At 42.9% G+C, this 14,885-nt stretch overlaps 1 protein-coding gene across 2 annotated transcripts in view; it reads right to left on the reverse strand.

Moving 5' to 3' along the window:
• The window catches only part of PRKCZ (protein kinase C zeta), a 231,008-nt gene that overhangs the window by 181,723 nt on the left and 34,400 nt on the right, over positions 1–14,885 (reverse strand). Inside the window, exon 5 of one of the 2 annotated variants that reach the window (XM_074306514.1) lies at positions 13,915–13,965. In XM_074306514.1, coding sequence (XP_074162615.1) covers positions 13,915–13,965 — 51 coding nt within the window. Of the gene's footprint in view, positions 1–5,594; positions 5,848–13,914; positions 13,966–14,885 lie in introns of those variants that run through there. The other variant, XM_074306515.1, reaches the window with a different exon arrangement.

Below are 14,885 nucleotides of genomic sequence, written 5' to 3' on the forward strand. Positions count from 1 at the left end.
CTTGGACCTCATCTTTAAATGGGGCAGATGGCCATTGGAGTTCCTTCATCTCCAGATGATCTCCTGGATTTCCTTTCTACATCCTCTCATTTTATCTCTATAGAAAATTCCCAGTGTGGAAATGCTTTCCACCAATGGGGAACTTGAATAGTTGCCTGTGATCCTGAAAAATTAAGTGTTCCATCCATAGTAACAAATTTGAACATTTCAATTCTCTGGTAAGTGTGTTGGTCCATACCTGACATCCAGTCTACTCAGGAAGCTGAGTGATCTCTTGAGACATGATAAGTTAAGCTGATCTGATATCTGCACTAATTCAGTGCTATCGTTGGGGGAAGGTGGGGATAGGGGGCAAAATTGTTCTATGTGGGGAATGGAGCAAGTCAAAGTTCATATATAGATCAATAGTGGCAATAAGCTTATGAGTATTTGGTCTAGGCAAAATAAGGAGATTATCTTTTAAAAAAATAACAACAGTAATTTACTGAGCAGCTGCTGTGAGCTAAGCACTGTCCTAGGTACTGGAGATAATATATAGAAAAATGAGCTAAGTCCTGCTCTCAAGAAGCCTATATTCTCCCAGAATCCATGCTGTCAGCCAGGGTGTAGGTAGGATTGAACCAAGATCATCTTTCACTCCAAGGCCAGCCTCTGTTCACTGTGCTGCTGCCTTTCTTTAGCCAGTAAGCAAAAGTGCTTATATTCAGACACAGCCATTTACAGTCTCTTGGGTTTTTGGCCGGCTGGTAGTTCTCAGCTTGCATGCTCATTTTTCTTTTCCGTCCCTATGCTCTGTTCATTTTTACCTACACTTGCCAAAAAAACTAAGGACAAAAATCTATATTTTTGAAAAGACCCTAGTCTGAGTTTTACTCGTTACAAATGAGTTGACACTGAAACGCAAACTAAACCCTGCGACGTGTCTTTACTTCTTCCTGCTGGGTTCTAGTCAATGATTTTGAAACCTTCCATAAGCTAAGCACAGGTTGAGTGTTTCATAAATCCAGGATGAGAGGATGACCGTGTTTAAACCTTCGGGCTTGAGCTCATCTCTCAAAGTGATGTTGCCAGACCCCCAAACTGCTGACCTGGCTTCCTAAAACCTCATGCATATTTACCAGGAAGATGAATGGGGATTATCTTCAAACCCTCAGCATTGATTTGCTAGCAAACCAAGGTATTATAAAGGAAGAGTTCTACCAACTGTAATATGAGCTGGCTATTTCAGTGGCCAGCAAAAAGCCTGGCTACTCTCGCCAATACTAGATATCCATAACGGGTTCTCCCCACCGTGCCATGCTAGGGGCTTTTCATAAATGCTTGTAGGAAAAAAAAAGGACTGGACCTTACGCTTTATACAACTCTAGAAGGGATCTAGAGATCCTTCTGGCCCTGGAATTCTATGACTCTATTACAGAAACTGGTTTTATTCCTCTGTGAGATATCTCCTTAGCTTTGGGAGCAAGTGAAAATCAGTGCTGGGCTTTGGGTTGATTATATTCAGATGATTTGGGGAGAGTTCTCATCAATGACCTTACTGACTTCTTCAAATGTACTCACAGCTATCTTGACCACATGAATTGGAGTTTCTACAATATGATTTGAGGAAACATCATGCAAAGCAAGTCTTAGCTTAGTTAAATCAGAACCACGGCATCCCAAATCACTAAGTATTTAAGTGATTTGGCCTGTACCAACAACCAACCAATCAAGCAACAGGTATTTATGATAGGCTTTTGGAACAGGTAGGGAAATAAAAAAACAAACAAACAAAAACAAACCTTAACAGCCCCTGACTTCAAGAAGCTTACTTTCTGCTGGCTTCTACTGCTTACCTTTGTTCCAATGACATTCAGAACTCAAAAGCCCAGAAAGAGGAAAAGAAGATCCATCCCTCTTATTCCTCATGAAGCCCAGCACAGGACTGGGCACATAATTGACACTCAAGAAATAAAGACATGGAACTCAATTCCTGGGATCCAAACATACCCATCCTGGAAATTCTCAATTTCGCCATAAAGCATCTGTCACTCCACGCTCTGAATCTCACTGATCTGTAAAGATCTACTGAATTTGAGCATCATAGTCAAGAAAAATGCAAATTCTCAACAAAGGGAATGAGCCATTTGCCTTAAATTAATTCAAACTCAGCAGGAAAAGGAAAGGGGGCAAAAAACTTTTTGACCTCTAAGTCCCCACCGGGAGAGTTGGAAATTTCCAACATGTTCACCACTATCTTTATTCAATTCAATTGAATAAGCATTTATTAAGATCTTACTCCCATTATAATGATGATAACAAGAGCTAACACTTAAATGGAACCTATGATGTGCTAGACACCCTGCTAAGCGCTTTATAATTATTATTTCATTTGCCCTGACCACAATTCTGCAAAGGTCATAGACTAATCCCAGTTCTAATATGTGCTCCCAAGGCAGATTGATCTACTTAAGAGCAGAGCTGAGGAATGATAGAGATATAACCCTTTCTGATTTATACAACTCTTATCTGATCCTCACAACAACTCTGTCAGGTAGGTGCTAGTTTCATCCCCATCTTATCGTTGAGAAAACTGAGGCAAACAAATAGGAAGTGACTGTCCCAGTGTCACACAACTGAGAAGTGTTTGAGGCCGGATTTGAACGATGTCCTCCTAATGCCAGCCCAAATGCTCTACCCACTGTACCACCCAATTACCTTTTGTATGTCAGGGACTGAGGGGGCAGACAAAAAATGACAATTCCCATAATCAAGGAGCTTCTTTTCTAACGCAAAGTTTTCTCTTGATGTAGGAGATGGAAAACAATTAAATACAAGATACTAAACATAAAATTAAATGAGTATTCATCTACCAGTCCTTCCCCTTAGAATCCTGGCAAATTTAGAAACAGCCTTACAGGATATCCCAAATATTCCACGATGATAATAATGATAGCTGAAATATACAATCACAAACATAATGCTTTAAAATTTAAAACCTGTTTTATGCACATTATTTCACTAGATTCATACAAGCATCCTAGATATTATCATTATTATTATTGTTATTGTTATTATTAATAATCCCATTTTCCAGATGAGGAAACTGAGGCTGAGAGAGTGAAATGATTTGCTCAATATAGAATCATTTAATCTCCCACCTGGATTTAGGAGACAAGCGTAGATGGTGGACCCCGGGTTCGGGCCAGCTCAATGGAGCGATGTGAAATCCCAGATAGATTAACTCAAGAGCTTGTCTCTGCTGGCAGCCGCCTGACGTAGCTGAACTCATGTCCTAAATTAGTGAACCAAAGGAAGAGGCCAAGAAAATCGCTGACTAAACCCTGAGACACTACGCTGGTGACGGAGCCAGATTCAGACCCGGGCAGGGAACAGAAATCCACTCGGAATGTTGACATCCCAAGGGCTCAGCATCAAATACTGCAGGATCTTTCAGATCTCTCAGAGCACTGGGCTGCTCTGCCCCCTTGTTTTGAAAACAGACACACGTTTTGCTTATTTCTTCTTTTTTTTTTCCCCAATGGAAGAGGTGGGAGGGATTTTAAAAAAAACATACATACATACATATATATATATATATATATATATATATGAATGCTTGGTCAATGGAGGGGGGAAAATATTTAATTTAAAAATAAATTGACGTAATCAACACACGGGCAAAGACGAACACACACAAGCAAACATACAGAATACAAATACACATAAATTTCTCATCACTCAGTCTGGGGGAAGGGACAGCATCCAAACCATTGACAGACTTTTCAGGCTGACAGGTCCGTGAAGAAGACACCCCCTGAAACAGAATTCCTGCCCGTGAGGCCCCAGCCCTTCTCGTCCATCGGTACCTATGTCTCCAGGATTCCCATAAACACGAACTCCAAGCACGTGGGGGGCATGAAAAGACAGAGGCAAAGACTTGACAGACATTCTTGAGAAACCATGACACAGCTACTTCCTTCCTTCCTTCCTCCTCCTCCTCCTCCTCGGAGAGCCCAGTCTCTCTGCACCCCGCCGCCCCCACCCTCGAATTTCAGTCCAGCCGACCAATGAACCCCAACCTTCTTTCTTTCTCCTCTGAGGGTTCCCCAGCAAACCAATTCCCCAACGCAATCCAAGCTGTCTCTTCCAAGCTGCCTCTATGATCTGGCTCGTTCCTGCCTCCACTGGGGGAGGGGACACGTTCACGTGCTCGGAATAACCTAATCACTGTTGCCAATATAGTACAAATGAAGGGAAAATCCTGCCCTCACGAGCGAGCACGGCACTTGCAGGCCACATGATACACACCAAGCCCACCACAGGAGTTACTGGTGGGCGGTTATTGTGGTTTTATTACTCTGCATGATGGATAACAGCCCCCCCCCAAAAAAAAAGAGCCGGATGATGAAATTCCCAGCATCTCCCCACAGCACACACACACACACACACACAGACACCATTCTTGTCAAAGCATCTCCTCAGACCGGGAGCTAAAGATAGGGACGAGGTAGGAGCTTCTGAAATCCGGGATGTGGAGCAAAACACCAGGAGGGCTGGAGGAATGGCCCATTATCTTAAAGCAACTTTAGCCAATGCAGTTCAACGGGGGCTGCCAAGTGCCCATAAACAGCAAAGCCCCGTCAGGGATCTCGGGAAGGCTCTGCAAAGGGAAAACATTCCGCAGATTCCGAGCAGCTCCCCTGGATTCCTGGGTCCTCTCCTTCCCGGGGAATCAGCTGATAGTGGCAAGTCCGACCTCCCCAACGTCTCAACCCTTTATCATTAAGGCAGGATATTGATTGGCCTGGCTACGGCAATGCAGATTAAGAGAGGTGTGTGCGTGGGGATGGGGATGTGTGGGGATCTCTCCCTTCCAGCCAGCCGAGAGCTCCATCACAATTACACAACACATCTGTCACGCCGATCCAGCCCAGCCACCGGCCGACTCCAGACCGTCCCTGGTTTTTTCTTGTTTTGTTTTGTTTTATTTTTTTTTTGGGGGGGGGGAGAGAAGGGAAAAGGGGGGCTGGCCACGCAAAAACCCACCAAACCCTAAATGCCAGAATTCAAGCAAGCAAGCTCCCTCGCACTCAGCAGGCCTCAATTACAGATCACATACCGTCAGTCCTTTTTGGATACATTTCCTTCATTAATCTCCCTTATCAGTAGCATCACTCCCTGGGCACGGTTCCTCCAGTGCCTGGTTTGTCTTTAAAAAAAAAGCCAAGATGCCGGCCCCCTCCCCATCCCGGCTGCCAAAGGAAAAAACAAACCAACCGGCAGCCCGCTCACTGCATTCCCGGCGACACGGCTGCCAGGGGCTCCGGCCACATCCCCGCACTCGGGCAGCGCAGCAGACGCCCGAGCTCTCTGCATTTGTAACAATCTGGGGTTGCAAAGGAGCACGGGGCCCGAGCCAACTACATGATAATAGAAGTCAGCATTCGGGCTCCCTCCGTGCTGCATCCAGTCCAGACGACACACACACACACACACACACACACACACACACACACACACACACACACACACACACAGCCCTGGCGGAGGCAACTGCAGGCAGCAACCTCACGGAAGGCACGGAATACCCAGAAGACATATGCATTACTCACTGGCCTTTATTTGGTAGCTTCCTCTGCATGAGATTTTCGCTCTGGCTCTGGCTCCCTCTTTCTGACTTTACTGTGCAGTAGGTAAAAAAGGGCACATTTTCCCCCCTCTCCCGTATTTCCCAGATGCTGCCGGGGAGGTCTCACTGGACCCCAGGGCTAAGGGGCAGACACAGCTTGGACGTGAAAGGCAGACAAGCTAAAGCGAGACCGGTTATCCTGCTCGCTCACATCTCTGCCTCATGTATCCAGGCACGGGTGGTACTGACTCCCCGGGGAGGCTGTAGCGAGCGGCTGAGGCACAAACTAAAACACGGCATGGATGGCGAGGAACTGATGTCACAGAAAAACAAATATTTCTGCAGTCGCCCCAACTTGGGGGAGGGGGGAAAAAAGAGCTCTCTGTTCTAAAGGGAGGAGAGGAAAAAAAAAAAAAAAAAAGACAGAAAGGAAAGGAGATATCCCGGGAGCTTGGACACACTTTGAAAAGAAAAAACAAGGCAAAGCCCACAGACTGATGGGAAGGAAGGTGGGACCGAGTGGTCACCAAAACAAACCCAGGGAAGGGGCTACAAGGATATCAGGACATGATGTCACTCTGCCATCATATTTTGCAAGGGAAGGATGCTTGAGAGCGAGGAGCATCCATCCAATGGCATCCTCTAAGAGCAGAGGGATAAACAGGTACCAGAAAAAATCCAACTTTAGCTGATTGTAACGTATTCGTTTCCTAGAGGGGTATGTGTAGGGGGGCTAAGAGAAATAAACACAGGAAGGGAAGAGCATCGGGGTGGGCAGAAAGAAGGTGTATTAGGTGACTGGCGTCTCTGCGTTCTTACCTACTCATCCAGGTTACAAGAACCTAAAAAAAATGCTAAATAACCAGTGGGTTAACTAGAAAGGTTGCCAAGCAACAGGTGAGGTACTAGAGCTGAGAAAAAGCCTAGAACACATACAAAGACCCCTTTTCTGGTCTAGAGCCAGTATGATGAAGTGGTCAGAAACACTGGCAGACTGAGTCTAGTAAATCAATTCACTCCTAAGACTCAGTTTCCTCATTTATAAAATGATAGAGTAGGACTAGACTGCTTCTAAGGTTTCTATCAGCTCTCCATCAATGATCTGGACAAAGTGCTCTTTCATACAGGATTGTGATGGCCCTCAGAGGTGAGAGCAAGGAAGAACCACTTTATACCCATTTTATAGATAAGGAAAGTGAAAGCTAAACAAATGCAAACCTTCCCAAAATTTAGCCCTTAAGTTTCAGGGGAAGAGACCCATCCAGCCTTTGGATTCTAAGTGTTCTTGCCAATGTTACCACTTAGAAATGATGGAGAAAGGTAAAAAGCCCCAAGAGAAGAAGACCCCCAAATAGGCTCTTAAAGGTAGAGAGAAAGAGGTCATTAAAAATTCATAAACCTGAGAAAATTAAGGTTTCTACCCTTCTACCCCAATCTCAAACAATTTTAAGCAAAAAGCTTCTGACAGAGACATTAACTTCCAGCTTTAAATACACTCCTTAAGCAACTAACTTTCAAGGACTTTCTTCAAATTCTGAAATTATTGGCCAGAGTTGGGAGAAAAAAGGAGGCACAATGCAGAAAAAATGCAAGATAGCATTTTAATATTAGCTGAGGATCGGACCTAGCATAAGAAATTAAGGAAATTTCCCCTACCAGTGTAGATTGGCACCTTCTCTGCAATTTATAATCTTAAGTGTATTGCCCAACACTGGGAAGCTAAGGGAATTGCCCAAAGGCATGGTGGGATTTGAATACTGGTCCCCTTGGTTCTGAGGGAGGCTCTCTATCCACTTACTTCAAATCAGAGAATCTCATTTAAATTCATTTAAAAAAGATGACAAAACTGAAGTAAAATACCAAAAAACAAAAAATTATGGGGAAAATGATACTAAGAATTCATTTATACCAAGTCCTGCCTTTATACCTCCTTTGATTTATCTGTTTAAAAACAAAAAACAAAAAAAAAAAAAAAAAAAAAAAAACTTGATAATTATTGCTTCAGGTATCAGGTCGATAAAAGTATATTCTCACAACCTTCTAAAACTAGAGAAAAAAAATTGATCAACCAGATTCACACTGGATTTCAACACAGTAATATGAATTCCTGTTGGATCTATTTTCTTTTTACAAATTTACATAATCAAAAAAAATTAACCAACTTTTCACCAAATACAATCCATTCCAAAATATCCATGATTTTGTAAAACTGGAAGAAACTCTGGCTGAAATGCCAGTGTGCTAATTTTATTGGAAGCCTATTTTAAGGAGAAAACTAGTTTTTCCCTATGATCTTTGGAGAGAATTTAAGACCCGGCTGAATGCGACATTTAAAACTTTTCCCAAAACAATATGGTATGTACATATAAACAGCAAAGAATAACATATGCTACCCTAATCTGAAAGAAATTCTTATGGTAATACAGCCGTGTTTCAAGAATATTTAGCAAAAAAAAAAAAAAAAAAACAATACTATAAATGAACTGCTGTTTTATTAGCGCTATTAGCGAACTAAGGTTTATGTTTCACGAACATAGGCCCATCAGGACACATCAGGAAGAGAAGTCCCTGGTGGAAATGGCGAGTTGGGAGACCCTCAGACTCGCCAATTTCCAAGTAATCTCAAATGCCATCAGTGCAACCCAGACCCGAGCAAGGTAAGGTGGGTAATGAATTGGCACGCAGACCGCTTGAAGATCTCATGAAAGAGGAAGCCATCTCTTGACAATCTATTTCATTCCACTTGGTAGTAGCTCTAACTGTCTAGGAAGTTTTTCCTGATTTAAATTTCACCTTTCTCCACTTTAGGGCATCAACAATAGATCTATTCCCTCTTCCACAGGACTGCCCTTCAAAAAAAGGAGTCCCTTCTTGCTCTTTTTTTTTTTTTTCCCTGAGGCTGGGATTAAGTGACTTGCCCAGGGTCACACAGCTAGAAGTGTTAAGATTTGAACTCGGGTCCTCCTGACTTCAGGGCTGATGCTCTATCTACTGCACCACCTAGCTGCCCCAAGGAATCCCTTCTCCTACCTCCTTATACCCAATTTTTTTCTTCTCTTGATCTTCATGTGATGTAACGCAAGGCCCTGGTCATCCTCCTCTGGACATCCTCCAGATTTTCAATGTCCTTTCTAAACTATGGTACAGAGAACTGAATCTAGACCTTCTCACTGAAGTAGATGGCAGTGTCATAACATAAATGAAGGGAAGAAAAGGAAGGAGTAAACAACAATGTTATGAAGCCAGGGCTGTAGCAGGAAACACACTCGCTGCCAGGATTCAAATCTCCATCAGTTACCTTTGTAATCTGAGGGGATCACTTAAGGTCTGGACTCCAGTTTTCTCATCTGTAAAGTAAGGGGGGAGGGGAGAGGAAACCTCTAAAATCCCCTCCACTTCTAAACATATAACCCTATTCCAGTAATTTAAGTGAACTGAAAGATCTCAAGAAGGTTTTGGGAAAGATGTTGGGGGGAAAATAGAAGAGGGACATGTCTGAATAACTTTAGGATATTGGGGAATATATCCATTGAAGGAGGAGAGAGTGAAGATGAGAGATGGGCAGGAAGGGGAATCCAGAAAGAGACTGAGACAGAGAGACCACCAGGTACAGCTCAAGGATGGCAAACCAACAATATAGGTGACCAATGGGAGGGAAAGAGAAGAGATCATGAAAATATAAAGGAGTTCATTTGAGGAGATATGCGTCTTCCTTTGAATTAGAAGGGAAGGAGGTCAGGATATGATAATATTCTATATATTTTAAAAATTGAAATCATATGTCCTGGGAAAGACAGAGAGAGTTTCTGCTGGCTCTAAAGCAAGAGAGGAAGAGATAGATGGTGTGAAGGAGGACTGGGAAGGGTGTTTCTGTCAGCCTTGATTTTCTCAAGTCAAGTAAAAGTCAAGGTCATTGCACAGAGGAGGAGGGTGGAGGGTATGTCTGAGTTGGTAAAGAGGAATAAGGCAGAACTGGCACCATAGTAGGGAGCATGACTGGGAGTCCAAGGATTGTCAAACAAGTGATGGCCCAGCGGAGGGAAGGATGCAGGACTTTAGAGCAGCATGGTTATTTTTTTACAGTCATTAAATGTAGCCCAGGAACAGAGAAATCAGAGGGGAGGGAAGTTACCACAGACTGAGAATTAATAGGGTAAGAACAAAAGACTGTTAAAAGCAGGGAAGGGATGGAGGGAGAGAGAGTACATCATATCATGGGTGTCTACTGACCATAGGATACACTTTGCTTGAGGACAGAGCAATTTTGCTCTGATGAGTATATTATTCACTTGGGAATGCCTTAGAATTCCACTGTTACAAAAATAATCATTTGGCTACTTTCCTAGTATCTCTCTGTGTGTGTCTCTGTTTCTCTCTCTCTCTCTCTCTCTCTCTCTCTGTCTCTCTGTCTCTCTGTCTCTCTCTTTCTCTTCTCTTCTCTTCTCTTCTCTTCTCTTCTCTTCTCTTCTCTTCTCTTCTCTTCTCTTCTCTCTCTCTCTCTCTCTCTCTCTCTCTCTCTCTCTCTCCCCCCTTTATCTCTCTACCTCTATGTGTCTGTGTGTGTGACACCCCCTCATCTCTCATTGGCACTGGGCTCCATCACTTCTCCAGACACCATCTCATCCACATCTCACGGACGACAGCTACTTCAGAAAATTGCCTTACCGGGACATGCAGCCCATGTTGAACAAAAATCTTGCTTCCCCTCCCTCCCCAAAAAAGAGCATTGAATAACCTCAACATCTTGGCTACATCACAACAGTCGGGCGCCGGGTTGGTCTATGATTAGGTGGAGGTTGGGAGAGATGAAGAAGGATTGCAGTGACAAGCCCCATCACAAAACAGAAAACACCCACGGTACCTAAACGCAAGCCAGCCTTCAGCAAACAGAATGCTCAGAACGGACTGTGCCCATCAAGTTTGGGAAGGGAAGAGGTGTATGTCAGAGGACCTGAGAGGGGAAAACTTGGTTACTGAGCCCGAGAATGTCCCATCATTCAGTAGGAGGAAAGGGAACTGAGTTTGAAGGCAGGTGACCTACTTTCCCACATCTTAAGATCATAGATTTAGGAGACATCAGGGACTTTCTTATCTACTCTCCTAATTTTACAGGCAAGGAAACCGAGGTCCAGAAAGATGAAGAAATTTTTCCTACCTATCAAGTGACAGATCTTGGTGTTTGAACCCAGGTCCTAAGGATCCCTGGCTGCCCCCTCCTCTCCTCATGGCCACCAATGTCCAATCCTAAGCAATCTCTTGAAGAGAGAAGTAATGAATTAGTGAATGAGGAGGGTGGGGTTAGGACAGACAACAGGGAAAAGAGTTCCCCATCCACCACAGGGCATTGCTCATGCATGGCGAGAAGCTCATGTTTGCAGAACTGAGCTGGGGCAGGAGGCGCCTCCCACACAGCTCTGCCTGGAGTAAACACCACAGGCTCATAGGGTGGGGGATTTTAGAGCTGGAAGAAGCTGAGAGTCAATGACATGCTGGGCTCTGACAAACACTCTCATGATCAACTCATGGACATTTCTCCTCACTCAGCCTCAGTTTCCTCATTTGTAAAATGAAGAGATAAGTCTAGGATTCCATGATCCTAAATAGCCTTGAAATCTGGATAGTGATAATATCAAACAAGCAGTAAGGAACATGACTCTAGCCATTCCATACTTCATGGGCTTGAGCGTAGGAGGAATAAAGATATCAATGGTCTCAGAAGAGAGGTACTTGTAAAGAGAGATATAAAGATTGGATGAGTTAAGTCAAACTGGCCCATGGGTGTTTCCAAGGACCACCAAGCAATGCACTGTTTTTCCATAGAAGATGGTAACAGATATGAGGGGCTGTCATTGATAATACAGATGGGCTACTGGGAGGCCTGCTGACCAACCACTCAGGCCAACCCTGAGCACTCTGGATGCTTCTAGACTTTAAGGGTTCTCCCAACTCAACATCTTTTCCAAGTCAATTCCATTTGCCTATCGTCTTTGTGGTACTTCCTGCATCCCTTCTTACACATATCCCTGGGGGTAATGCAAGGCAGTTCACTGACACCCACCATTACCCTTTGAGTCACCTGCAATTTTGTTTCTTCTCAGATCATCAAGTTCCATGAATCACAGCAATTTAACATTGCCAAAAGAATGCAGGACTTAAATAGAGAAGTTTTTGTGACATCAAATGGCAAGGGATTGTTCAAGAACTGCCTGATTTCCCAAAGAAAACTCAGCCTGTCATGTTCCTCTGAGTCAATAATGGTTCCGGTGTTTGGTCCATTGACAGGATATATCCAAAAAACATGCATTGATGAACTAAAACCAAAGAATTTCCACTCTTAACTTCACATCTGGATTTGTCAACACACATTTTTTGTCCAGTTGGGTTTTTCCCATGTGGAATGTTAGTCTCTTTTGTGTGATCTTGTTTCTCATGAAGGCCCTGCTCTATTCCTATACCCTAGAATTCCAGAATTCCAAACCCAACAGAATTCCATGTCTCACTCCTCGAGTCCCTAGTACAATACATTCAAAACAAGTGGTCATCCAGTCCTGGTTTGTAGCCTTCCTATGGAGGGGAAACCTGCTTTCTCCAAAGGTAACTCATTCCACTTTTCATATGGATCATTTTTCAAACATACAAAAAAAAAAAAAAAAAAAAAAAAAATCATATCACTCTTTGTGACCCCATTTGGCATTTTCTTGGCAGAGAAACTGGACTAATTTATCTTTGCCACTTCCAAATGATTTTACAGATGAGGAAGCTGAGGCAAACAGTTATGTGACTTGCCACATACAACTAGGCCGAATTTGAACTCAGGAAGGAGTCTTCCAAACTCTATGGCATTGCCTCGCTGCCCCATTCTAATTTTGAATAACTCTTGTTAGAAAAACTCTTGTGATCTCTTCCAACCCACCCATGTCTTGTTTCCCGATATCATGTCAAATTTTAACAATTTCTATCCACTGTTCCAAAGCTGTGATCTCTGGGGGCTGAACAGAACATCTCTACGGCTCCCGCTACCTTGTCAGAGTCAGCTCCGGAAACAACAATCAGATCAAGACATCACTCCTGGAAAGGGCAAGTAAATTAACTGCCCTCAGACTCAAATCATCATTTGCTCTTCATTCTCTGTTGGAAGCATTTCTCTCAGGCTACCATTCCCCAATTAGTAATAGCGTCTTCCCCTATTAGGAGGATAGACTATGCCTTTGCCAAGAAAGATCCCAGAGTCAAAAATGACTAAGCAAAACCACCATTCTTGGGATAGCTAGTTGGCGCAGTAAACAGAGGGTTGGAAAAAGTGAGCTCTTCTGAGTTCAAATCCAATCTCGCTATGATCCTAGGCTAATCACTGAACCCTGTCTGCCTCAATTTCCTAATCTGTCAAATAAACTGGAGAAGGAAATGGCAAACTACTCAGTAACTTTGCCACAAAAACCCAAATGGGTTTACTTCACTGAAATTTAATTTATTTAAATAGTTGGTTCTGAACAAGTCTAGGTTGGGTATGTGAATGTTGTAAGGTAAGCTTTTAATAAAACATTTAATGTTTTGTTTTGTTTTGTTTTGTTTTGTGGGGGGTGGGGGAAGAATCACGATATCCCCCTAGAGGTTCCAAGTGGAATAGTCATGGCTCTGAGGTGGCTTAAAAGAAACTAGGAAGGCACAAGTGTGGCCATCTATGTCTGCCCAGCCCTTCCAACCACCCAGAGTAGACGGGGTACATCTGAGATTTATCATTGTGCCAGTGACTAACCAATTGGGTATCCAATCCTATAATACAGAGCATCTCAATCTAAGATCCAAAAACCAGAAAGAAGCACGATGTCCTGAAAATGCAATCTGTATTCACTCTCCGCCTAGAGACTTCAATTTTCCACTTTTTCACAAGGTCACCGAGTACTTATCAACAATAAGAGGTGATATTTTTATAGAGCTTTAAGGCTGGCAAAGCAATTGGCAAACATTATCTTATTTGAGCCTTACAACACTCCTGGGAGGGAGATAACGCCAGGACTATTAACTCTCATTTTTTAGATAAGGAAAGGGAGGCTCAGAGAACCTAAGTGACTTGTCCAGGCTCTCCCAGCCACAAAGTACCAGAATTGCAATTTCACACCATTTTCGCCGACCATTCTTTCCACAACATCACGCTGCCTGACATTTTTATAATCAGACCAGATTTTCCCAGAGAGAACTACAACAACTTCAGGATCAAGCACACCCCTCTAAAGTTGTTCGATTGAACTCTTCAGGAAGTTCAATGCCCTCCACCAAAATGTTAAGAAGTTTCAAATACTCACTGTCTTCCCCTGGGCAGGGCATTCCTGGCTTCTCTGGGATGCTTGGAAAAACTGAACACAGACAAAGAAAAAAGAGTTAGTGCCTTGAAGAGATAAGCCCTCCCTCTGAATAATCTGCATATAATTTGAATGCTCAAGTATTTCTAAAGAATGTTCTGATGAGAAACAAGTCAATCTAAAAATGCTTTTAAAGTCAAATTCTGGCTAACCTGCGTAAATCTTACGCACGTATCTCATGCACGCACGCACATACGTGTCCTAAATTCCAGGGTTAAAAGTCTCAAAAACAAAGTGAGACAAAATGTAAGGGAGGGGAGAAGTAACGAGCAATCTGGTTATAGGACATCAAGGGGCAATATTCTAAAATCTATCCAGAGATGCTAGAATTAATCCTTAAGATGCTGGTAAAATCATTTCTTTAAAAAGCATTCGATCAAATTCCAAATCATCACAATCATCTGGAGTAAATTTGCAGTTTTCTTACATAACATGATTAAAATGGATTATTCAAATCCCCCACCCTCCAAGGAATCTGTGATCTCTTCCAACCCACCCATGTCTTCCCATCCTTGGAGCTTCTGTCATGTCTTCCCATAAATCAGATGAATTACTCACTCATCAGGAAAAAAAAAAAGTATTTTTACAAAGATTTAGCACTCAGATTTTAGAAACCCTTCCGCCTTCTCTTTCCCACTTTGGAGGCCCAAAGGGGAATGGCAAGATCAGGAAGTTAGAAATATAATACATCTTGGCCATTGCTATTCCCGCAAAGAGGCCGCAGTGATGGCTTACAAAGCCCAAAGAATTTGGGAACACAGGTTGACAACCAGAGATAGAAATAATAATTTTGAAGATAATAGTTCTATACTTTGTATTATTAGAATCTACAATCTATCTTTAAACTTTAAAAGTTGAGAGGATATATTTTCTAAACATATGTTCCAAATATATTCTAAAGAAATCTCAGTATC

The sequence above is a fragment of the Sminthopsis crassicaudata genome, chromosome 3 (genome assembly GCF_048593235.1).
Source record: "Sminthopsis crassicaudata isolate SCR6 chromosome 3, ASM4859323v1, whole genome shotgun sequence".
Classification (NCBI taxonomy): Eukaryota; Metazoa; Chordata; class Mammalia; order Dasyuromorphia; family Dasyuridae; genus Sminthopsis; species Sminthopsis crassicaudata.